Genomic DNA, 25,687 nt, shown 5'->3' on the forward strand with positions numbered 1-25,687 from the left:
CCATCATAGAAGGCCACAAGATTAGTTAGGCATGACCTTCCTTTGGTCACTCCAGAAATATGGATTGATTCTGTCCCTTGGTGACTTGAAGGTATCATAGTGCACTGTGCACCAGTGTCCACCAATGCCTTATATTCCTGTAGTTCTGATGTGCCAGGCCATCAAATCCACACAGTCCAATACACTGTTAATCCTTCCCTCCCTCAGCTGGGTGCTGGGCCCCTCTATTTTTTACCGCTATGTTTTTCCACCTGTGAGTAATGATCAGGACCTTTATAGCTTTTGCTGTGTCCCGCAGCTACTGGAGCAATTACCTTTTTGGAGGAGTTCTCCTTGGGGGTTGATGTGTCTTATATTTCTTTTACCTGCACTTAATGTTCAGGAGTGGGTTTTTTATGCCACTTCTTCATATCTTCTCCATGCCCCCATAGGTAATTCCACAAGGCAATAGTCATAGTCTTACTGTTGTCACTTGTTCAAGCTGGAGGATGTCTGCTTTTAATAGCTGAGATATTGAGGGGGAGTAGGGAGCAAATCAGTTTGATCAGCCCCTTTAGTAGACTTTTGATAATTGTGATTCTCATCAATTGTCTGTGATGCCACCAGGGGTTCATTAGGCTCATCATGATGAAGGAAGCTACACAGTTCCTCCATCATAGTGGAATGGGTCCAGAGAAGAACCACTAAGATGATCAGAGGGCTAGAACACCTCTCCTATGAGGAAAGGTTGAGGGAACTGGGCTTGTTCAGCTTGGAGAAGAGAAGGCTCTGGGGAGACCTCATTGTGGCCTTCCAGTACTTGAAGGGAGTGTATAAACAGGAGGAGGAACGGCTGTTTGTGAGGGTGGATGGTGATAGGACAAGGGGGAATGGTCTTAAACTGAGAAGGGGAGGCTTAGGTTGGATATTAGGTGGAAATTTTTCACCCAGAGGGTGGTGAGGCACTGGCACAGGTTGCCCAAGGAGGCTGTGGATGCCCCATCCCTGGAGGCATTCAAGGCCAGACTGGATGTGGCTCTGGGCAGCCTGGGCTGCTGTTGGCAACCTGCACACAGCAGGGGGTTGGAGCTGGATGAGCACTGTGCTCCTTTGCAACCCAGGCCATTCTGTGATATCTTCCTCAAAATATTATAAATACAGATACTGAGTGAAATTACAAGTACATTCACAGAGTTTGACAACATGATCATTGGATGAGCATTCAAAAAATGTATAAGGGATTTAGGGGAGAAACTGGAAGCCTGTTTAAAATTCACATGTTCTGTAAAATTAGTTCACCTGGACTTCAAGGTAGTCCTTGATAAATCCAGCAGTACCAATAAGCTTTCTTACAAAGTTCTCTGAGAATACAGAGAGGTTTGTTCTAAAACTATGTTTTAGTTTGGAACAGTGAAGTCTTCTAGGATTTGTAGTTCTGAGTAAGGTATACCTGTAACTATTGACAGTGCATGGAACTGGAGCATTAACTCTTAAACTCCCAGTACACTACATGATGTTATGAAGTGTCACCCAAATCCCAAGACACAGAAGATGTGCTGATGGGCAATGAGGCTGGACTGGCTGAACAGAGACCTTTGGCTGAAACTCAAGAGCAAAAGGAAAGTTTATGGTCTCTGGAAGAGTGGGCAAGCTACTTATGATGATTATAGGTACATAGTGAAGCTGTGCAGAGAGAAAATTAGAAAAGCCAAAGCCCAGCTAGAACTGAACTTGGCCACTAAGGTAAAGGACAACAATAAATATTTCTATAAATACATCAACAGCAAGAGGAGGGCTAGGGAGAATTTCCATCCCTTGTTGGATGCCGAGGGCAAACTGGTGACCAAGGATCAGATAAGGCTGAGGGGGTATTGAATATTTAAAGCCTTCTTTGCCTCAGTCTTTAATAGTAAGACTTGTTACTCCCTGGGAATACAGCCCCCTGTGCTGTGGTAGATAGGGATGGGGAACAGAATAGGCCCTGCATAATCCACAGTGAGATGGTTTTGGACCTGCTCCTAAAGAGGGAGGGAGGGAGGTGATCCTCCCCCTCTGCTCTGCCCTGGTGAGGCCTCATCTGGAGCACTGCATCCAGTTCTGGGCTCCCCAGTACAAAAAAGACAAGGATCTCTTGGAAAGAGTCCAGCGGAGGGCCACGAAGATGGTGAAGGGCCTGGAGCATCTCTGCTATGGAGAAAGGCTGAGTGAACTGGGTCTGTTCAGCCTTGAGAAAAGAAGACTGAGAGGGGACCTGATCCAGGTCTATAAATATCTGGGGTGTGGGGGGCAGAATGGCGAGGCCGGACTCTTTCCAGTGGTGAATGGAGACAGGACAGGGGGAAACGGCTGGAAACTGCAGCATAGGAAATTCTGCACAAATGTGCGCAAGAACTTCTTTACAGTGAGGTGATGGAGCACTGGAACAGGCTGCCCAGGGAGGTGGTGGAGTCTCCTTCTCTGGAGATGTTCAAGACCTGCCTGGACGCCTACCTGTGCGACCTGGTGTAGGGAACCTGCTTTGGCAGGGGGTTGGACTCGATGATCTCTGGAGGTCCCTTCCAACCCCTACAATTCTGTGATTCTGTGAAAGCTGGATGCTCACAAGTCCATGGGACTGGATGGATTGCACCCCAGAGTGCTGAGGGAGTTGGCAGATGTGGTTGCCAAGCCACTCTCCATCATTCTTTGGCAGTCCTGTCTAACCAGGGGTGTCCTGGCAGACTGGAGACTGGCAAATGTGATGCCCATCTTCAAAAAGGGCCAGAAAGATGTTCCTGGCAGCTACGGGCCTATCAGTCTCACCTTGGTGCCTGGGAAGGTTATGGAATGGATAATCTCAGGAGCCATCATGGACCAGTTAAAGGTCAACCATGGGCTCAGGCCCAGTCAGCATGGGTTTACGAATGGTAGATCCTATTTTGACAAACCTGATTTCATTCTATGACAAGGAGACCCACTTAGTGGATGAAGGTAAGGCTGTCGATGTTCTCTACCTGGACTTCAGTAAAGCCTTTGACACTGTCCCCCACAACATTCTTGTGGAGAAGCTGGCTGCCTACGATTTGGATGGGCATACGCTCTGCTGGGTGAAACACTAGCCGGATGGCCAGGCCTGAGCAATTCTATGATACTATGATTCTATGAAGTGGAATACCAATAACAAAAATCACAAAACCATGACAGGGTGACCTTATTTCTCTCTACAGCTACCTGAAGGGAGGTTGTGGTGAAGTAGTGGTCAGTCTCTTCTCCAAGGTAACTAGCAATAGGACTAGAGGGAATGGCTTCAATTTGTGCCAGGGATGATTCAGGCTGTATGTTAGGAAATACTTCTCCGAAAGAATGGTCAGGCGCTGAAATGGGCTGCCCAGGGAGGTGGTGGAGTCACCATCTCTGGAGGTGTTCACTAAATGTTTAGGTGTTGTACTGAGGGACGTGGTTTAGTGGGAAATATTGGTGATAGTTGGGTAGTTGGATTGGATGATCTTAGAGGTCTTTTCCAACTTTGGTGATTCTATGATTCTGTGATTATATGTTTATTGTATAGAAGTCTTATGTTTAACCAGTGCAGCAGTGAAATGCTCACAGGTAGGTGTGCATACACTCACATCCCAACAAAAACCTTATTTCTCTGCCCCAAGACCACACCATCAGCCTCAGGCAGCTGAGTACCAGTGCTGCCCTGAAGCAAGAGCAGCCTCACAGCCATAGCAGCATACATAGACCCATTCCTTGTCAACCAAAGGTGAGGGCAACTCGAAACTGATATGGACAGTCTCTTCCTGCGTACACAAATCTGAGAGTCAGACAGACTGAACCTTCTTAAAGTTACTTATGAGCTATAGCATCCTATGCAGAAACCACTCTACTGCTGTAACTCCTTTTCTTCTGATCAGGAATTAAGACTTACAGTATCAGATCCCCACTTCATGTCCTTTAAGAGCATCCTCTGCCTTTATGGGAAAACCCCAACTACACCATCTTTCTGGCACAAACCTTCAAACAATACCAATGGAAGAGTGGAGGTGAGGTAGGAGACCACAAACATGCTCCCTACTTTCAACAGCTGCAGCCAGAGGCTAAGACAGACTCAGAGTAGTACACATCTTTGTGACAGAAGCCCCAGGTGCCCACTCTGACCACAACTGCGTAAAGCCCGCAGCCCTTGCACCTCCTACTCACCTCCACTGTGCACATCGCTGAGCCTAGGCTACAGCTCATATTCGTTCCTTCACCTCACATCTTTCACCCGTGCTTGCTGAGGAGAGCCTTCCCATGTTTCCAGAACTTTTCATCCCCTGTCTTTAGTGAATGCATGTCATCACAAACACATCACAGTTGTGTTTTCTGGGTAGAGTGTCTGGTGTAGAACCACAAGCCTACTCCTAACACACTTTCTGCAGTACTGACCTGTCATAGTTTTCATTATTAGTACATTTTTATTTAATTTTGATCCAAGCACATTCTTGTTTGAGCCTGTTGCCTTTTTTTTTTTTTTTTTAACTTCATATTCATCAAGTCAAATATTTCTTCCATAGATTTGTTGGTTTGGGTTGTGTTTTTTTGTTGTCTTGAACGGGGTTGTTCTTATTTTAATACCACTATTCTCATTTCCCTAATTCATTACAGTATCTTATTTGTTTTTACTAGCTCCATCTGGATTTGTGTGACATATTTGACGTATTTTTTTTTAGCTAATCTATAACCTTTTTCTAGAACTGATATCAAGTTGCCAGGTCTTTGCCTAGTTAGATCTTTCCTTTTATCTCAACATGGAGTAATCTGCTCTCTGCAACTTTTCAGGTTTCAGAAAAGCTTTTTACTAGAAAAGACATCCTCAAACAAAAGGTTTTCAGAAACCTTCATTACTTATTTCTAAATCATTGTGTGCCAGTTATATTGGACCTCATTTTAAGGTCTTCTGCTGAATATATGGCCAACTTCCCAGGAACAGGATGATAGTCAATTTTCCACTATAATTGTGTGACAAATATGAGGCTTCTTCTGAAGCAAAGTCCTAGTATTTTTTTCCATGGCTTTGTTTTTCCCTTTATAGTAAATATTCCAACTTGTATCATTACCCGATACTTATTTTTGATCTCACTTCTTCTTTCTTTTGGCAGCACATTTTTCTTCCAATTTAGCATTATCAGATATCTACATTTTTCTTCTAACTCAATTCAGTTATCTGTCAGACTAGTTCTTCTGAAACACCATTTCTTTCTGAACTACTTTCTGTTTGCATAGAACATTTCCAAATCTTAACCACAACATTATCCTACTCTTCCTTCAATTTTCAGGATGAACAGACAGATAGGGTTTTGTCTGGGACCTCCCTGTATTCCATCCCAGTACCTGTCAGATTCCACATGGAAGACTTAGTACGGACCTGAGACTAACTACAACATTCATCCAGTAATTCCTCTTTCCAGATCACTGTTCATTGCTCCATCTTTGCTTTTATGAGTATTGTGCACCACTTAATCCTTTGACTTTTCTCAGTTACATACTACCACACTTTCTGAGTTTCTTACTGGGTGTGCGTGTGTGTGACAACGCACAACAATTTTCTGCATTCTAGGCTGAGTATCCTTGTGAATCTAACTGCCTGGGATCTGAGTTTCTCTCATACGCTATTTATATTCTGGATCCAGATAAGTAAGAAAATTTTGAATAATTCCCTCCTGCAACTCACCTGCTGATGCATATGGCAACAAATGCAAAGATCTCCAGCTTTAAGAGTCTCCACAACCTGTTAGATGCACCTAGTGACTGTCAATTTGCATACTATGCCTTGCTGTTCAAACCCATCCCTTGGCTAAGAGAAAAAGTTCATGCCCAGATGTCAACTATATATGACAAGATTTCATACTGTTATTTCAGAGATAAGAATTTCTCTAGTCAAAAGTACAGAGCACAATTCTATTTACAGTTTGCAGATGGACAAATATAACAATCACTATCAATTCGCACCACCTAGAGAAATTGATTGTGTTTTTTTTAAAAAAAAAAAAAAAAAAAAAAAAACATGTAATATAAGAATAAGCTCTTAATCATCATTGAATCAGTCATCATCAAATGAAGCAATTTGTGTTGCACAGATTGTCAACAGTGAAATATATATCTTGCTTAAAATGAAATAAACCAAGCCATTTACTTACCATTGGCAGCCTGGATTGAAGCATCTGGAGATCATCATAACCATAAATCTGCTCAAAGAAAGAAAAATATAACATTATCACACTTTTCTAGGCCCAGTCTACATTACAGGTATATGGGTATATGTTATATTGTGCAATTACAGAGCACTGTGGAATTTTAAGGCTAGTAAAGCTAAGCAGAGGTCAAAATGGTTTGTCACTTATGTTTTCCGATGACAGTAGTCCCCCGAGAAGAGTTTGACTGTCAAGTCTTCAATACTGTTTTTACAGAAACATATTTATGAATTAGTGAAAAATCTACTGGGCATTCTGACTGAGAAATAAAAGTAACAGTCTTCTTCTCTGCAATTATTATTTCTGAGAATATGACAAAGACTTAATGAGTAGGCTATAGAACAAACAATTAACCCCTCACATTCAGTGCAATACAGAAAGATGGTTAGAACAGTTTCTGATTCAAAAAAATAGATAAATTATGTTCATCAAAAAGTTTTTTGCAATCTTAAAAAGTATGACAGAGGACAAATGGCACAGTTCAACCATTATAATGGCAAGTCTATTCTAATAACCCAAACCTAAGTCTAAATTAAATGAAAAGGCCTAAAACTGGATACCACTGAAAACTATAGCAGAACGTGCTCAGCTCCAACAGCAGTCAAATCAGGTATGTACCAATAATTCTGAATTTTTCTATGAACAGTAAATCCCAACAGAGTATATTTAATATTTCTTCAGCATTTGGAACAAGAATTCCAGGTGCAACATGTGCCAACACAAATGCCTTGACATAGCCAGCAGCAGGTCTGAACAGCCCATTTGCATCAAGGTTTAAATAATTAAGGACAGATACAATTAAATTGCTTACTGGGTAGGCAGGCAGAAGTCCTCCAGGTCCCACAATGTACTGATTATGCAAGAAGGGTGGTATACCCTGGGGCAGGTTTGGAGGAGTTTTGCCTGTAGAACCAAAATACAGACACTTTAACAAGTCTTTGGAGAAAACTAGGCTTCAGCACTGACATGAGATAGTGCAGCTCCCAGGGCTTAAGAATTATCATAGCATGTAAAGAGCTACACAGAAAAATGTAGTGCTAGTTAATGAAAATGCTCAAAATAGCCTGAAGAAATTAAACATACATCAAGGAAAGGAAAGCACAAACTACTTCAGACTGAAACAATCCCAGTGTATAACAGTCCAATTTTGTCATTTACTTTGAGAAGATTAGAAGAATTAGACAGGAATTTCTTTCCTTGGTCCTCTCCCAAAGGTAAAATTTAGGCATTGTTCTTTATCTGAGAATAAATTTCATTTTCTGCTCTGTCAATACATTCCCCCTTGCCACCAGACTGGAAAGCATTAAATGCTACCAGTATACTTTTTGTGGGTGACTTATTGTAGCTGGGAAAAGCAAAGATGACGGAGACAGTTTCAGTTACCTCCATAAAACAGAACTAGGAAGCACAAGGGTAAAATGTTATTCAGCCAGTCAGACATCTCAAGTGAGAAATTCTTGTGTATGTAAGTTTGGTTGTAATCTTGAAATCATTCACATCCCTCCATAGGATTTCCTTTTAGGAGGCTAAGTTGATTAGAGAAGCAACAGAGGAATTTATCCTTGCTTCCACTTCAGTGCAAGCCTCCCTACTTTCTCTGTCCGTGGATCCTTCTTCTAAAATGGTTATTGCCATGGAATAACCCAGACATCAGATACTTCTTTCCTCTCTGTAGATGTGTCAGTAGAGATTTGACATAGGATAATGACAACATTGCAGTGTATTTTGATACTGACAAATGAATTCAAGCCACAGAAGGGTCTAAAATTAAAGCTAAAGTGAACTCACAGCCAAGAGTTGATCACAACCTGGAATACAAAATGTGCAAATCTCCTGGTTCAAAACTTAAAGTTGGAATTGCTCTGGTTTTTATTTATTTAGCACATTCTATCTCCTGTATAACCAAGATGTTATAGTCACAATATAATTGTGTATAATCAATAGATATCAAGATGTTATAGTCACAATATAATCAAGAGAGTTAGGCAAAGCAGACAACGATCACAAAAAGAGAATTAGTGGAAGAGCTTACCCTTTGGCTGAGCTCACCACAAAACACCAAGAGGGGATCTCCAGAAGAGATCCTTCCCCTCTGGTAGCCAGCTCTTCAATAGGTCTAGGAGAGGTGCAGCCTGGCTCCCCCCCTTCCAGCAGCACAGGTGAATTGCCTTCACCTGTGCTCCTCTGGCTGACTCAAGGCTCACCTCAGGTGATCAGTCAGAGGTTCAGGCCCTGACTCAGCAGTTCCCATACAATCTCCAAAAAGCTTTATAAATGTCACATCACACCCTAACAAATATTTTAAATACACAAAGTAGACAAATTTATTTTATAAGCCAGCAAATAAAACATGCTGAAAATGCTAGTCAAGAATGTGGATTTCTAAGTGCAGTTATTTCTGTGAGATGCTTAACTGATAGCCCTGTAGACTGAAATCCTCTGTCTATCCATGTGATCTGTTAATATTGCGAACCTGAAGACACTAAGGGAGCTGCTCGTGCAGTAGTAGCTGGTATAGACACACTGGTAACACTCAGGCCAAGGCTGTTTGTAGTGTTCATACTGCTTGATATGCTGACAACCGAAGAGGTGGTGCTAGTAGCTGAGGTTGAAGCAGTTGAAAAGGTTGTCGAGGGCTGGAGCGAAGTTGTGTTCTCAACACTAGTGTGCTAGAAAGAAGACAAAAAAAAATGAGAATCACAAAGCAAATAAACCACAGTGAAAGATACTGGGGAAAAACAAATAAATCTTTTAAGTAAAAGCAACACATGCAAGATAATGTTTAATAGTATATGCATGATGTACATACCAAGCAAGCAACAAAGTTGCATGCTTGTGATTTTTAAGTATTCATAGAAAATTATTATACAGAAGTTAAATTCAAACAACTGTTACCACAAAATCATAACAAAGAAACTCAAATGTTCCTCCATTGCATTATTCATTGCCCTTTGATTCCCTAACCATTTAAGCTATTATCTACATTAAATAAACTCCCGTATTCTTCCAAAAGACAGTATTTGTTTTCAGAATACTGCTATTGTGATTCCCCTCAATGCACTTGTGGAATTTGAAAGATTAAAACTGCAACTCTCCACAACAGAGTCAATGTGGTAAACACAGAACACATATATTACAGGAACACGTGAGTATGAAGGAGTTCCTGGTTTTAATTCAGCACAATACAGTTTCTGAACTGTAAAAGCTGATCATACTTGCAAAACAATGTCATCAACATACAAACTATAACAACTCTGACAATAGGAAGAAAGGATATTTGCTTAAGTATGAATTTTCAAGTTACACATTCAGTTAGGATGAAGCATTAAGAACTAAAATACATGCACAAAGAATAGCACAACCTAACTAGGATTGTACAGAAGTACTCCATCACAGAACACAGAAGCATCCCCTACAGAGGGATCTGGACAGGCTGGAGAGCTGGGCTGAAGCCAATGGGATGAGTTTCAACAAGGCCAAATGCCGGGTCCTGCACTTCGACCACAACAACCCCAGGCGACGCTACAGGCTTGGGGCGGTGTGGCTGGAGGACTGCGTAGAGGAAATGGACCTGGGGGTATTGATTGATGCTCGGCTGAACATGAGACGACAGTGTGCCCAGGTGGCCAAGAAGGCCAATGGCATCCTGGCTTGCATCAGAAACAGTGTTGCAAGCAGGAGCAGAGAGGTGATTGTTCCCTTGTATTCAGCACTGGTGAGGCCGCACCTCGAGTACTGTGTCCAGTTTTGGGCCCCTCACTGCAAGAAAGATATTGAGGCCCTGGAACGTGTTCAAAGGAGGGCAACAAAGCTGGTGAGGGGTCTGGAGCACAGGCCATATGAGGAGAGGCTGAAGGAGCTGGGAATGTTCAGCCTGGAGAAGAGGAGGCTCAGGGGAGACCTCATTGCTCTCTATAACTTCCTGAAGGGAGGTTGTAGTGAGCTGGGGGTCGGCCTCTTCTCTCGTGTCATTAGTGATAGGACCAGGGGGAATGGCTTCAAGCTACGGCAGGGGAGATTCAGGCTGGACATGAGGAAGTATTACTTTTCAGAAAGGGTGGTCAGGCACTGGAATGGATGCCCAGGGAGGTGGTGGAGTCACCGAGCCTGGGGGTGTTCAAGGAAAGACTGGATGTTGTGTTGAGGGACATGGTTTAGTGGGAGCTATTGGGAATAGGTGAACGGTTGGACTGGGTGATCTTTTAGGTCTTTTCCAACCTTGGTGATTCTATGATTCTATGATTCTATGATCTGACTTCTATTTATGCAACTTCATTTACAACACTGTATTCAATACTGTTTGCCTTATCTAAAATGCATTAAATACTCAAGTGATGACAATGCCACACAGTAAACTCTAATATTGTGTCATGACAACTGCCTCATGACAGATATCTTTCCATCACCTCTGCATTGCAAGCTAACCTGTTCAGTGGAGAATGCTAGCACCACCTTTTGGAGCAGTTTCAGATAGCCACTTCTAAAGATTATTTTTAATACACTTGTTCCAAAAAAATTCTCTCTATTCCATCTCCTTCCTGAGTCAAAGTATACTCTTCAACTATGCAACTGGCAATTTTCTAATAGGTACTGTTGACCTAGTAAATCACAAGTAGTAATGAGAATCTTTTTACCACTAGAGAGCTGGCAGTTCTTCCTCTGTGAGATAAACTTCTCATCTCAGTTCTTTGTGTACTGGGACACGGTGAACTTTAAGAGAGGGTCTTAATCATCAGACAAACTGACTATATGTCAATTATCTGTTGAAATGCAAACAGGACTTACTGCATGTGATGTGCTTGAAGACAACACTGAGGCAGGGGAGAGACTGCTCTGATGATTGGAAAGGGAGCTAAAAAAAGTTGTGAAAAATTAATACAATGAATTTTTCCTAGAACACATATCTACATGTATATCCCTCCCCCATAGGCAACCTTTTATTTAATATCTGACTACCTAATGTTTAAAATAATTTAAAGTACAGAGATAATTATCAGTGACAAGAAACATGTAATACCACTCATTTATATTTATCAATTTACTACATTTTTAGTAAAGCAATAGTTGCTTCAGCAATTACATAGTGATGCCTCCAAGACATGTAAATTAGAGAACTAGAAGAATATACCAGGAAAAGTTTCACATACATATGGCTCATTTCTCACTTGTTCCCAGAGCAACTGCTACTGGATGCCATGGAGGACAGGTACTAGGTGAGACAGTGCTTTGGTTTGACTCACCACATTTCTGTTATTTTAACCTGCATATCATAATTTGAACTAATTTAGAACTGCTGAAAAACAAACAAACAAACAGCAACAACAACAAAAAACAACGAAAAAGTAATCTGTGAAAGCAGGAGAGTTAGATATACTACTAAAGAATCTGTCCATTTAATCAAGGTCTGTTCATGCCGCTACAATCCCTAAATGCCATTTCCTTATTGAAAAGATGAATCAGAACAATCTGTTCAGTTTCATAGCTACTATAGAATTTGAGAACAATGAACCTGCTGATGAAAAACATCTGCAGATAATTTCATTTTAGAAAGTAGCTCTGCATTAGCACCACTTTTTTTTCCCAAGCTGACAAGGCCTGTGAACCTCAGGCAGTAACAGCTGAACCAACATTCATTTGCAATCCAAAGATCTTCAAATGTCTCCTTGAAAGGTTACAAACTGGTTCTTAAATATTTACACTGACAGAAGTTATACCTTATATTCTAGGTCAGGAACATACAAAAGTACAATAGGAATAAGCAGAATACCAACATGAATACTGAACAAACTCAAACAGAACAAAGCCATTGAAAACATGTATGGTTTCTTGTTCAAAAAGCTCCTCATTATGTGAATAAGAAGCAAGTGAGGTTCTAATAATAACAAGTACTTCAATATTTTCCATGGAAATAGTCGTAACAAAATGCAGCAGTGTTTTTTAACAAAGCTTCAGACTAAATTATACGTTGAAATTTAAGAGCAAACATTTCTGTCAGCTCTTCAAGGTGTTGGACCAGAATAAATCTTGGCAGTTTCACAAATTTATTTTGATATAGTGTCTTTAAAACTGTTCCCCATCTGCAGGAAATAGGATGACAACACTTCAGGCAGCAAGAAAATAAATGGCTCAGTCCAGCATACTGTTTTAAACCACTTCCTTGCCCATTATCCCCTTCTTGTAAGAAGCCTTAATTCATCATCTGACTCACGTCAGAGACTCAGACAAAAACTGCCAGCACAACCGAGTCAAGCCCTGCTTGGAACTCAGGCATCATCTTTTCATGATACTCAGTATCTATCCAACAGTTAACAACCCTCCAACTAAAATTTACCACATTTACCACACATTTACCATTCAACACCAGTTCAAAAAAAAAAAAAAGCAAAAAAAAAAGCACTAGTATGAAAGAATCTACCATGCCCCAGCTGGTACTACTAGTTTTGCATTGTAACAAATACAGTAAAAAGGTGAGCATTAAAAAATGTAACAAATTAGTACAGTCCCAGGATGTAATTAGCCTCAGGACAAAGCTCAAGTAACAGGGATATAAAAATCAGAGTATATAAATGAGTTGAGCTAAATCCACTTCCAGGAACATCAATCTGATATTTCAAAATGTCTTAGGGAAATATCTTAGAAAGAAAAACACACACCATCTCTATGGAATTTTTAAAATAATTATTATTTATTTTAATATATGTGAAACTGCAGTACTTCAAAATTATGCAGGAAGTAAACTCTCAAAGGAATGATTTCAAACATAGGGCAGTAAACAAATAGCAGGCACTGTGAACAAAGTAGGAAAAGTGAGGGAATCAGTTCAGGTAATTTAGTTGGCATGATTGAAACAAGAGCCCCTTGAAACACAAAAGTGTTAATACACCTGAAAATTTGAGGGCAGCTCTGATCCATCATTAAGAGACAGCCCAGATCTCCTACTTTGCAAATCAGGGCTATCAGACAACAGGATCTCCTTTTCTGACATTAACTAGAATTAGAAGAGAGAGATTCAGAAGAGATCAGGATGTTTCTGCTTGCAATCATGCTTTTATTTGCTCTTTTCTTAGAATTTTACTCCCTTCAGTTTACCGCAAATCCCACTGTACCTGCTTAACTGGGTAAGCGAGCTGCTGGCCAAGTCACTGGACTGAGGCAAGCTGGGCAATGTTGCTATGTGCTGCAATGCTGAAGGCAGAAGTGAAGTGGTGGCGGGTACCACACTAGGCAGAGAACCAGCGGAAGGCAGTGAGGGAGAAGGTTCTGTCTTAGACACTGGAACTGATGAAGTAGCTGCAATGAGTTAAAAAGAGGCATTCAAAGACAAATTCCAGCATATTTGACTCTCAAGTTGGATTCAGAAACACAATATATAGTTATTCTATCCTTGGTTTACAAGAATTTAACTGTTAAGAACCAGGAATAGTAGTAAGTAATCTGTCTACTAAGGAAAATATAGACGGCAACAGAACTAATTTCTCCCTTTGAGTTCTTCACTTACAACAGATTTATGATTTATGGTACACATGAAGTGCAGAAGACTGTAGTTTACTACATCTCCTACTATCCGATTACTAGCTTTTGCTTACAAGTCCATTCTCATTTTAAAAATATTTGCATATTACTTGAATCCATTTCTGCAAACAGAGGTTGTTCACACTCTTCGAAGCACTGCAAAAATCTATTCTTACTTCCAGCTCTAATTCTTCGCTCCAACCTATACAGCATCTTTGATTCCTGAAATTTGGATTGCTGGAGTACAAAGGCACATAAAACTAATCCATTTGGAGTACTGGAATACTGACTCAAATGTGTTATATATTAGAATAAAAGCTAGAATAAAATGTTACAATTGAGCAAAGTATTAAGCACAGTCAAAAAAGTTGTCAAATATTGCCTTACTTTATTTTATCTGGGTAACAAAAAAGTTGTTAGCATTAATATTACTTCTTAGTCTACATGCAGTATAACTCGTTTGCCACAAATGTCTCTTTTTAAAGGAATACTGTACTGCAGCAAGGCACAGAACAATTCCACTACCCAACATAATTCCCAGTTGTTTCTAAACTAATCTCTTGTTTTCCGAAGAAGGATAAAACAGAATTAGCCACTCACTCACCAAATAAATCTCAGAAATAATTGAGTCTTGTCTTCTGCTGGGTCATGCTTTCATGCAGTGCGAGAAACCACTACCCAGCAGATCATCATTATCTTGCAGTGCAGTCACACAGTCTCAGAATGTCCATCAAACAAAAATCAGATATATGCTTGGAAGTTAAATATCACATTATTGGTTTTCTCCCTAAATGACTCTAAAGTTGCTGGACTAGGGTCTATGAAAACAGAAATCAAGAGGTTTTAACCTTGCCAATAAGCATGACTGTAACTGACAAAGAAGGAAATCGAAGAGACAACGTAAGCATAGTTACGAAGGACGCAACTGTATTACCTGATACCTCCTGGCAACATTCATATAAAATAAATAATCAATGCTTATAACTCTCAATACATTTATGCCAGGATTCACTTTTTGAAATCAAAGTAGATATCCCCAATGTGAGGGACAGACCAGGAGACAAACAGAATGGTCAGAATTATATTACTAGCATGTTTTGAACAGTTAAAGGTTTAGAAAGGATGAGACCTGATATTAAAGAGCAACAATTGGTAAGACAACTAAGGATGTTAAGCAGCAAACACAGAAGAGAAAAGGTCAGAGTTTTTAATTGCTAATAAAAGATCTCAAAATAGTTTTAACTCATGAAATATATATGTGGGAGAAAACCGATTCCAGTTTATGAGTCTGAGATAGAGAGAAAAAAAAAAGTGTTACCAAAAGGGAATCAGCATAAAAAAAGAAACTAATAAAATTGCTACAGAATCATTATAAAAAATAGAAATTCTCAAATTTTTGCTTTCCATACCAAAAAGAAAAATCCTGTAGTGAATTTCAAAAATTGTTAATTCTGCGTATGAAAGTAAGAAAGTTTCTATGTGTATGGGAACTGCTGAGTCATGGCCTGAACCTCTGACTGATCACCTGAGGTGAGCCATGAGTCAGCCAGAGGAGCACAGGTGAAGGCAATTCACCTGTGCTGCTGGAAGGGGGGGAGCCAGGCTGCACCTCTCCTGGACCTATTGAAGAGCTGGCTACCAGAGGGGCAGGATCTCTTCTGGAGATCTGTTCTGCTGGTGTTTTGTGGGTGAGCCTGGGATAGGGGTAAGCTTTCCGTCTGTTCTCTTTTTGTTGTCGTTATTTGCTTTGTCAAGCTCTTTTCTTTATTTCGTAATTATGTCTTTATAGTCGTTGACTATACACTATGTGTGAAGTTGTCCTATACACTGAAGTTTTTTAAAAAGCAACTCTTTGGGTAGGGTATATGCTCTTCCTCCTCCTGCTCGTGTAAGCTGAATTTGGCACTAACAAAATATAGTTTATAGGTCTCAATGCTCAAGTTCTTTCCATGCTGATGTATAAAAAAAGCTGCTTCACTGCTCATGTCTCTGAGATATTTAAGAGGAAGATAGACTTTAAACGGAAGTGTTAGAATTCAAAAATATATTAATTTTAGCTGCTGCCCTTGAAAACTTCCATAAAGCAGCATATAATGGTCTGAAGAGTATAAGCTGTATTGTAATTATCTTAACTCCAGAAAGAGATTTATAGGAGTGCACTAAGTAAAATACCGCACGCACAGAAGGTCAAGATGAACAGTACTGCCTCTATTAGAGCCAATGCTGTTGTTGTTACTCTACTGTAAGACAGCAAGCTACTCAGCAGAGGGAACGTGTTAGTCTCCCTTATTCCCAAAAAGGTTGCAGCTAAGCAATTGAGCACTATACCCTTCAAGAGGTGCTTCTGAAGAACACAACTGTTTCTTTACCACTAAATGCCAACTGCAGCTTTCTAAATGAGCTTTCTAAATGAGAACTGGAAGAATGGGTAAGGAATTGTATATTAAATATTTTTTGACAGAGAAATAAAAAAAAAAGCAGTGGTAAAGCAGCTTTTCTAATGCCTAAGACTGCTCAGTGTTTCACACTGGGTATGGATTCAATAGAGCTGCTTCATTTTATCAGCCTTCTCCAACAAGCAAGTAGTACATTCTGTGCAAGTACGCAAACTCAGATTGATCAGTCAAAAACTAGGCAGGAAAAGCTATGTAAAACCTTAAACTAGATGTTGTTGCTACGATTGTGTGCATCCCAAATTGGAAGGAAAAATTAGAAGAAGAATCCTGTGCACAATCAAACTTTGTAAACTTACTGTCAAGAGTTGCCTGTGTTCTAACACCGTGTCCATTCTGTAAACAAAGGAGAAATTTAATAAATCATTTTAAAGGTATATTAAGTTTTTCATAATGAATCACACATTTAACATGCTTCATGCAAAATTCTATATTGATTCTAAATTGAACAATAGAAAATTAGTTTTTTATTGTCTTTAAAAAAATCACATAATAAAGTTCTTAAGTACTAAGTGTCCTGAACATACAGAATCTCATATGTGACCTGTACTACATCTGTCAGCAGGAGGCTTTCCTGTGTACTGTATATAACAAACTTTAGGTTCACACTGATATGAAAGAAGGAATTGCATTAACATATAGGAAATTGTTGCATTTTTGGTCTAATGCAACTCACAACTTTAACTATCCAAGTGTGTTAGGGGCACAAAGGTCCTGGCTGAAGAATGATCCTGAATTGGAACAAAGCATTCTGACAGTGTAAGTGGATGGCTGTGTGACTAGAACTATGGGCCACATGATGGTTTTGAGGAGAACAGCATTTGTGGCTAGAGCTGCTTATCTTGTTTTGGTAGGAAGCTGATCTTGATATTTTTTCTTGTTTTGCAAAAAACTTGTTTTCTGCAAGCAGGTGTTCTGCTTGGGCTCTGCATCATGCTCTGGCTATGCTGATGTGGTGTGCAAGGGGGGAAAAAAAAAACCCAAAACCTTGCAGACCCTGGAGAGAATAAAAACAGGAGGGAGACTGTGGTGGATTCAAAGAGAGAGGAAAGTACACCTTGAAGCAGGGGATGTCCTACTGATGCTTCCTGCTGAATCCACTATGGGCACGTTTCTTTTCTTCCTCCTACTCGGCCTTTCACTCATCTCTCAAGGGTCAGTAAGTAATATTGCATTTGCTTAAGGAGTCTTCTGCTCGCTACCAACTGAGATTATCTAGAATAGATGCCTGTGTGTGTATTGAATAAAATTCATAACACTGTGCCTCTCTGAATGGGTATCCTGAAACACCAAGTTACACAGAGATGCCATTTTTTTTCCATTGAAATGTAAGACTTGAGAAGTACCAGTTGTTTTTTTTTTTTTTTTTTTTTTTTTTTTGGACAACACTGAAGTGCAGAAGTGGATAGTCTGTGCTTGATCCTCACCAGTACATATGAGCTAGTGCAGAAGACAAGTGTTATTGAGCCATTACATAACAAAGGCTATAAGTAAATAAACTTAAAAACTCTCACAAGTTCCTTAAATATTTAATAAATTATCTTAAAACAAACCTACATTCCATATACAAAGAATAGGTGTTATTAAATCCTCTGTCCTAAATCAGATCTCAACCTAGGTGTTTTAAAATAAAACACAATAATAAACACTCCTGGTGTTTAAATTAACAGAAGTGTAATGTTTGAGGGGCCGCAGTTTGAGATCTATTTGCTACATTCCTTATACACTCAATTAATGATATATATTTGGATAGAAACTGTAAGGAAAACAGCAGACCATGTCTAATGTTTACATAGAAGAGTTCCTTCTTTAAAAGATGAGCTTAAGGGAAAGAAACTCAGCAAGGATGTTAAGTGCTACTAAGAAAAAAGGTCAAACAGCAATTTAAAATGTCAAGACATAAAATCAGAGGCTTTTATATCCCAAATACAGTATGGTAAAAAAAAAAAAAAGCTACACAACAGGAAAAGAAAGCACAAATAACAAGGTGGGCTTGGGAATCAAAGAAACCACTTGGCTTGGTTAAAAGTACTAACATAACAGAGTAATACAAGTCTAACAGGGATGAGAATGTTTCACTTCTTTCAGGGTCTTATTTCTGAAACTGACTCACCGTAACTGCAACAGGTATTGGTTCAGATGGAGCCATGGAGCTTTGGTATGATATCCTACTATGCACAGAAGTCTGGTTATAGGAAGTTGTTGTTACTAGGCTAGTGTTCTGGGATGAGCAGGTCAGAGTGGAAGAGGTTGTGTATGTGGACTCCTGTACTGTACTGGATATCGGCAAAGAGGTATTCAAAGGATCACTGGAAAAAGTAAGAAGTTATTTACCAAGATGGTGAGTTCTCAAACACCTTCAGGAAAATATCAGCTTCTGCACAGTTAACTAAAACATATAGTCAAATCTAAATTATTTATATTAAAAAATGAATATAATTTTGCTTTAGTTCCCAGTAATCACTTTTTCAAAACAGCCAATTGTACTAAGTACCATTCAGCTTCCTCCTGTCACCCCAACAAAAAAAAAAGTTGACACATCAGCACTTGTCAGTTGACTTATTTCCACTCTCTCAAAAGGATAATTTAATGATCTTATTTTTGATGTTATTTTTTGGATTTTGTTTATTTAGAAAAAGCCAAATAGATCCATGAAGACTGATGCATGATGACAAACAATCTCTTTTTGTAATAGAATTCTAACATTATGGTAGCAGTCCAACAGAATAAGCTATGCAAAGGAAAAAAAAATAACTGAAAAAATGAAGGGATGTTTTCTAAACAGCTAAAATCATTTATAGAACAGGAAATAAATGAGGAAGCTCATTTTTATGAATGTTTCTGAAAAAGCTTCATGAAGATTTTTGCTGAAGCCAATTATTGAATGAGTGTCAACAGTTTACAGGCTGGTTTGGCACAGTTCTGTGACTAGCAGAGCGGATCCATAGACCCACACCCCAGAAAAGGGGAATGGGCAGGGAGATAGGCCTAAAAACAAAACAGTGGTGATGATCTGAGGAAGAAAAAAATAATTTACTAAGTAAGATATCAGCATGCAAGATAACACACTATGATGCAACATAATACAATATAATTGGAATTGAAGCTAATCAAATATAATGAGTGTCCAAAAACCAAAGGCCTTACTCTAATGCTGAGGCGAGACATCTAGTTGGGATGAGCAGAAGAGAAAAAAAAAAAAAAGGGACATCTTGTGATGATGCAAACAGTTTTATCTTTGAGTGGAAAATGGAAACAGAATAATGCAAAGAGCTCTGGAGTATGTAGTAAGCAGTTCTTTTCTTCTGTGAGCCAGGTACCTGGAACTATCCACGATCCATGAAACTGGAGCATTAATTCTTTAACTCCCAGTGCACTACAGGATGTTATGATGTAGAATACTGATAACAAAAGCCGTAAAACCATGACAAGGAGCAAGTAAAAAATAAATGGGTTATTGTTGCATTTGTATTATTTGTTACCTATATTAGCATTTCAGTGAAAGCTTCTGTATACTGAAATGCTCGGCTACTCTTTTCACTCTATAGGAGTATCAGATCTGCAATCAGGAACCAATCTACTAACACACATGTATGGTACAAGGTTCATTTCTCTTGGATCAAAAGCAGAAAAAATAATGAGTTGTGAGGAGCAAGTCCTCTGGCAAATCTGAAAATAAGGACAATCAAACATGAGGAAGTAATTCTGTTAAGGGTAGCTTACTTTGATGTTTATTTACGTTTATGTAATCTCCAGCTCCAAATCAACCTAGCCAGGTAATTTTGATTGTCATTAGAGAGACTTCTTCAACATGCTATCAACAGAAAACAGCCCTTTCAAGCGATCGTATTTCCCCTTCTCATTACACAGAACTGTCTTGACGTGTTTTGCACAAACTCAACCCGTAAAGAAGGCATCTAAGAAAACACAAGGGCAACTCACACTTACTTTACAGATTTTGAGTACAAGCTATCGTTGGTCATCTGGCTGGCATTTTCACTGCTTGATCTGAACTCTGGGAGTGTAGGCTCTGATCCAAACTCCAGAGCTCCAAACTGAACATTTAACCCTGCCATATCAGCTGATCCAGGCATCTCCACAGCAGAGGCAGGAATCTTAAAAGGGAAAAAACAAGCCACAGTTCTTTGTTATGTACTATCTGTATTAAGGATATCAGTGACTGACGCACTCTCTTCCCTATGGGCTTCTTCAGTTACTGCCTCAAACTTAGTTGTCTACTACGAGGGCTGCTTCAAAAGTAATGCCTCTTGTTTTATTACATTGACCAACGATGTCAGAGGCAGATGTTGGTACGGCAGTAGTCCGAACCTTCCCACCAATATGCCATTACGTTTTTCTGCTGTGCAACAGATGGCAGCAGAGGGGCAGTCTGACAAAATGGTGTCTGAAGTGGAAGTGCTTATGAAGCAAAGGTGTGTCATTGAATTCCTCCATGCAGAAAAATTGCACCCATTGACATTCATCAACTCTTGCTGAATGTTTATGGAGACCAAGCAGTGGATGTTAGCACAGTGAGACAGTGAGTAGTGCATTTCAGCAGTGGGAACAAGAAGTCACCTCTGGTGGTCCTGCATAACTAGTGATAGGACTAGAGGGAATGGCCTCAAGTTGTGCCAGGGGAGGTTCAGGCTGTATGTTAGGAAATGCTTCTCCGAAAGAGTGATCAGGCACTGGAATGGGCTGCCCAGGGAGGTGGTGGAGTCACTGTCCTTGGAGGTGTTCAAGAAACATTTAGATGTTATACTAAGGGACACATTTTAGTGGGGAAATATTGGTGGTAGGTGGACGGTTGGACTGAATGATCTTGGAGGTCTTTTTCAATCTTGGTGGTTCTATGATTCTATGGTACAGATTTTTATGAGCACGTTGCGTTTTGAAGAGTTAATCATGTAACACCTCTCTCTCTCTCCCCTCGGGAAAAGGGGGGGAAGGAAGAGGAAAAAAACTTTACTGAGATTGGAGAAACTAATATATTAAAAGGAATGTGAGATAATACAGAATAATTAAGAATAATAAATCAAATGAACCAAAAATAAACCAGAAAAGAGAGAGTCAGTCTGAGTTTTTATTGTCAGGCCCTCACTGCTGGCCGCCCAGAAAAAATGAGAGATCTTGCTCCTCACCCAGAATTGGAAATCACATCTCCCAGAGCCAGAACTTACATAAAATAGTTGAGCCTGCTAGAAGCACAGCACACAGGAAGTGCATCCAACACTGTGCTTAAGCATCAGACAGTCTGCTGCATGATGCCATGATATGGAATGCTGATAAAACCAGGACAGTGCAGCATGCAGGTTCTTGTTCATCGCTGGTGAAAATGCATAGCTAATGGTGGTGACTATGTTGAAAAATAAGTGTTTTGTAGCTGGGAATTGAATTTGCTCTATCAAATAGTGTTACTGTGCTCTTTGTATCTGTTTTAGTTTCCATGGAAATAAATAGGAGGCATTACTTTCAGAGTGACCTACATACATCTGTTGCAACTCCCCAATATATATCCTGCAAATTAAGTTCATTCTTGTAATCTTAAATTCATTTATTGATTCTTTGCCCTGGATCTCATTCAGCAAGTTATTTTCCACACAGAGCAATTAGATACTTGCTTGGAAAAGACATCATCACTGTATTTCTACTGTAGAACTATCCAGCTTAGAATTCCCTGCTTTATAAACAGGGACCATATGATGGTATTAGCTCCCCTTTTCCTAGTAACTCATATGCATTTGCTTAGGACCAGGCGCTGTCAAATTACCCACCTTGGATGCTGGAGTTATCCTCCGTTTTGGTTGTTTTATCTGTTTCTGCTGGGTTTGATGGGCAGTCACTGTCTGGTTTTCCAAAGATATATTCGGAAGCTGTAGCATTTTGCTGATAGCTGTAGAGGTGTCTACTGGTGAGGGCTCTTGAAGTTTTACCTGGGAGGAGAAGGACTCCAGTCCAGGTGGAAGAACGGGTACTGCCTGCATTTTTTGTTGCTGTCGTTGAGTCAGCTGGCTCAGAACTGGGGATGGTTCAGGCTGAGATTTAAAGTCTGATCAGTATTGGAGAAAAAAAAAAAATCAAAATTAAAGCATTCAGCTTTGCTCTTCTGCTCTTTATGACAAAACCTAGGTGACCTGACAACTCTTATTTTCTAATGTATGCAAGTCTCTTACAGAGATCATCACGCGAATTCCACGTGCAACATAACCATTGCAATAACAAGGCCAACATTTGATATTCTCTATCTGAAATGAACAGTTTTTAATCAAGCAGTATTTAGTTTTCTTTATAAACATGAAAATAAAACTATTATGTAATATTATACATTAGGCATCATAGTACTTATTAAAAAATGAAATGCTATAGTTAGTTAAGAGACAAAATTCAGAAAAGACAAAATGTAGTACATTCTTATATTCAGCTAGGAGAAGCATATACACAAAGACCAAAATATTTATTTTCCAGGATTTGCTGAGAAACAAATTCACATCAAAGTTCACTTAAATAGTCATAGTCAGGCATGCCAAATCAAAGATGTCACTACATGAAGAATTAACTTCTAAACATGCAAAATGTTCTGTGTATAGGCTTAAGCCTATCACAGCTTAAGTTTGTGATATATTTCTAATATCTGTTACCAGCAGATAAGCTTAACTGAAATGTTGTAATCAATTTTATTATTAGGATTGCATTAAAAAATGAAGTCTTTTTTTTTTTTTTTTTAAACAGGCTAATAGAAAGAGATTACATCAAAGCACTTACCAAACTGACTGAGGACTGAGGACTGAGTAATGGGTGGTTTTAGACTCCAAGATGATGTGGCAGTTATGGTAGCATTGGTAGAGTTACTATTGTTTTGTTGAGAGGTAAACTGACCCAGATCTGGGGATTTTAGTTGTTCCAAAATTTGGGATCCAGTACAGTTTGCCAGTTTAGAGGATCCAAGTTCTCCAAAGCCAGAAGAAAGAACTGCAGACTACCAAAAAGACAAGGAAAAAAAAGGAGGAATGGAATTAAGTATTTAATAAATAATTTGAACATAATTGTAAAGTCAGCGCCTACAGTTGCTACTTGGCAACAACTAAAACCTCTTCAGCCCTAGCTTACTAATAAATGAAAAATTCAGCAGTTGTAGCATAGAGATGTAGCATAGAGATGGATCCTCTTGTTACCACTAATACAATTTCACCACTTTTACAACAGTACTAACTTTCTTGAATGCACACATCCCCAAAATCATTTAATTACCAATAGCTAAACAGATTTTCAAAGAATACAAATGCTCAGTTTTAAATCTTCAATCATTAAAGAAGGGAAGCCTTTTTTCAAATTATTATTATTTTCTTTTCATCTCTCCAGAATACTCAGAAATAGTCATATTTCCACAAAAAAGCAATCAGATACATTCTTGGATGTATCACATCTGTTTTCTAGCATAGAATTCTTCACTATAAACAAATTATTTCATTTTTATTCTATATCAGTATGCAGTAAATGTATCTGTTCTGTACTCAAAAATTAATTCAAGAACTTCATGTAAACCAAGAAACAACCACCAAGTAACAAAAACAGCTGCTTGTGTGAGAGGATATTCTTAACCCCATTTCTGCATCATTTGTAACCTGAATTTTACAAATACTGAAACGTTTCATGAGATGACCAGTACTAGAAAAGTTGTTTAACCCAAAGTATTTGCTTATGAAGAGTACTTAGAAGAAGATAATTTTACCAGACTCTGAGAAGAACAGGAGTTTACAGCACTGGAACTGCCAATTCCTGATACCATCTGAGAGCTGTGCTGAGTATTTGTGAAGACTAGGGCTTGGCCAAAGGTCTGCTGCTGAGGAGCTTCAAATGAGTTGTCTTCTGTCTCTTGAGTGGAGGTCACAGTCTTTTGAAGCAATGCTACCAAATCAATGCTGTAAGAAAAGTAGTTTGACTAGAATAAACATGATGATTAGGCTGTGCAGAAATTAAAGAAACAATATTATATAAAGTTGCCATACTGACAATTGAACTATTGCTGATCAGCAGCCTTTAAGAATATTGTTTGTCTGCCACACAAAAGCTCTCTGTACAAAGAGGAAAAACAGAGGCTTCTGCTAGAAAGTAAAATTCTGCTAGCTGAGATCTTCCATTACAGCTAGAATCTAAATTATCTTTGCACTCTTTTCAAAAAGATTATGAACTTCTGTAACATCATGCATCACATAATCTATATGATCAATATTAGCCAAGTGGGGAGAAGTTACAAAATATACATCAGTGTTTGAGTGTCTTGCCAGCCTATTATATATATTATATTAAATATATTAATATTTAATATTTACATATATAATATATACAATTTTATATAATAATATAAACAATATAATATATAAATATATATATAATGTATAAATATTATATATATATATAATTCACATTGCATATCACACTATTCCTCTAAAAAAAACAAGAGATCATCAGGAAGAGCAGAGCCCCTGACAAGATGCAGCTCTGACACAGCGTGGGCAGAACCAGTAGTGATGGTGGTCAAATCCCCACACATATAAAGATTGTTCCTGGGGAGCGCAGTGAACAGGACATACAAAGAGGGCATGGTATGGCAGTTTGCACAGGAAGGGTGAGCAGGGAGGGTGCCGGGAAAGCTGCTCTCTCATCATCTGGGAACACTAGGGTGTGGCACTTTATGGGAACAAATATGGTAACCACTCACCACAACAGCCAGGCTGAGGCAGCAACCCAGACCAAGGGGTCACAACCTTTTGGGCACCCAGATGGACCTCCAGAGGAGCCAACAGTGCTGTCCATACCTTTGGTTGTGGGGAACTCCAGAATCTCAAGGGCTCCCCTCAAGGGCTGAGGGGAAGAGGGGACTGTCATGGGTGCAGGCATGCCATGCTCAATGAACTAATCAAGCAGATGGCCAGGTTGCAGGATAAACAGGCTTAGAGACATCTGAGAATCAGAGAGGGAGATGGATAGGAGGAAGTCTGAACCGACACATGCTGACTGACAGCCCCCTCCCTAAGTCCCTGCAAGGAAATAACACAAGAAATAACAAGCATATTAAGCAGGGCGAACCGAGGAATCACATCAAAACTAGTGCCACCAAAAAAGGGCGAAGAGTCTTAGTAATGGAAGACTCCTCGCTGAGGGGTGCTGAGGTCCCCATTTTCCGCTTGGATAACCTCTCCAGAGGGGTTTGTTGTCTGCCAGAGGTGCCTCTTAGAGATGTCTAGAAGAGGCTACTGTCTCTGATGAAACAGAAGACTGTTATCCACTCATTCTCATTCATGTTGGGTCTCAGGAGTTTGCAACAAGGAAACTGCAGACCATTAAAGGAAACTTTGCATCTCTTGGGAAGACATTGAAGGGATTGGGGGTGCAAGTAGTGTTCTCCTCTGTCCTCCCAATTAGCAGCTGGGACCAGGAAAAGAGAACAGCTCAGGTAAATGACTGGTTGCATAGGTGGTGTCATGATCAAGGCTTTGGGTTCTGTAATCTTGGACAGGCCTTTGA

The 25,687-nt window shown here is 39.5% G+C and overlaps 1 protein-coding gene across 1 annotated transcript in view; it reads right to left on the bottom strand.

The window, feature by feature from the left end:
- Positions 1 to 24,037, bottom strand: part of LOC122157395 (ubiquitin-associated protein 2-like) — a 35,952-nt gene extending 11,915 nt beyond the window's left edge. The window contains 11 exon segments of the mRNA XM_042813020.1: positions 6,141 to 6,188; positions 7,006 to 7,097; positions 8,668 to 8,863; positions 10,980 to 11,046; positions 13,301 to 13,484; positions 16,459 to 16,495; positions 18,273 to 18,468; positions 20,108 to 20,274; positions 21,937 to 22,211; positions 22,925 to 23,138; positions 23,892 to 24,037. Coding sequence (XP_042668954.1) covers positions 6,141 to 6,188; positions 7,006 to 7,097; positions 8,668 to 8,863; positions 10,980 to 11,046; positions 13,301 to 13,484; positions 16,459 to 16,495; positions 18,273 to 18,468; positions 20,108 to 20,274; positions 21,937 to 22,211; positions 22,925 to 23,138; positions 23,892 to 23,948 — 1,533 coding nt within the window. The 5' untranslated portion in view covers positions 23,949 to 24,037.
- Between the last annotated feature and the right edge of the window lie 1,650 nt (positions 24,038 to 25,687).

Source organism: Centrocercus urophasianus, unplaced genomic scaffold (assembly GCF_019232065.1).
Source record: "Centrocercus urophasianus isolate 14NV4802_14NV808 unplaced genomic scaffold, USGS_Curo_1.0 seq_134, whole genome shotgun sequence".
In the NCBI taxonomy this organism is placed as follows: Eukaryota; Metazoa; Chordata; class Aves; order Galliformes; family Phasianidae; genus Centrocercus; species Centrocercus urophasianus.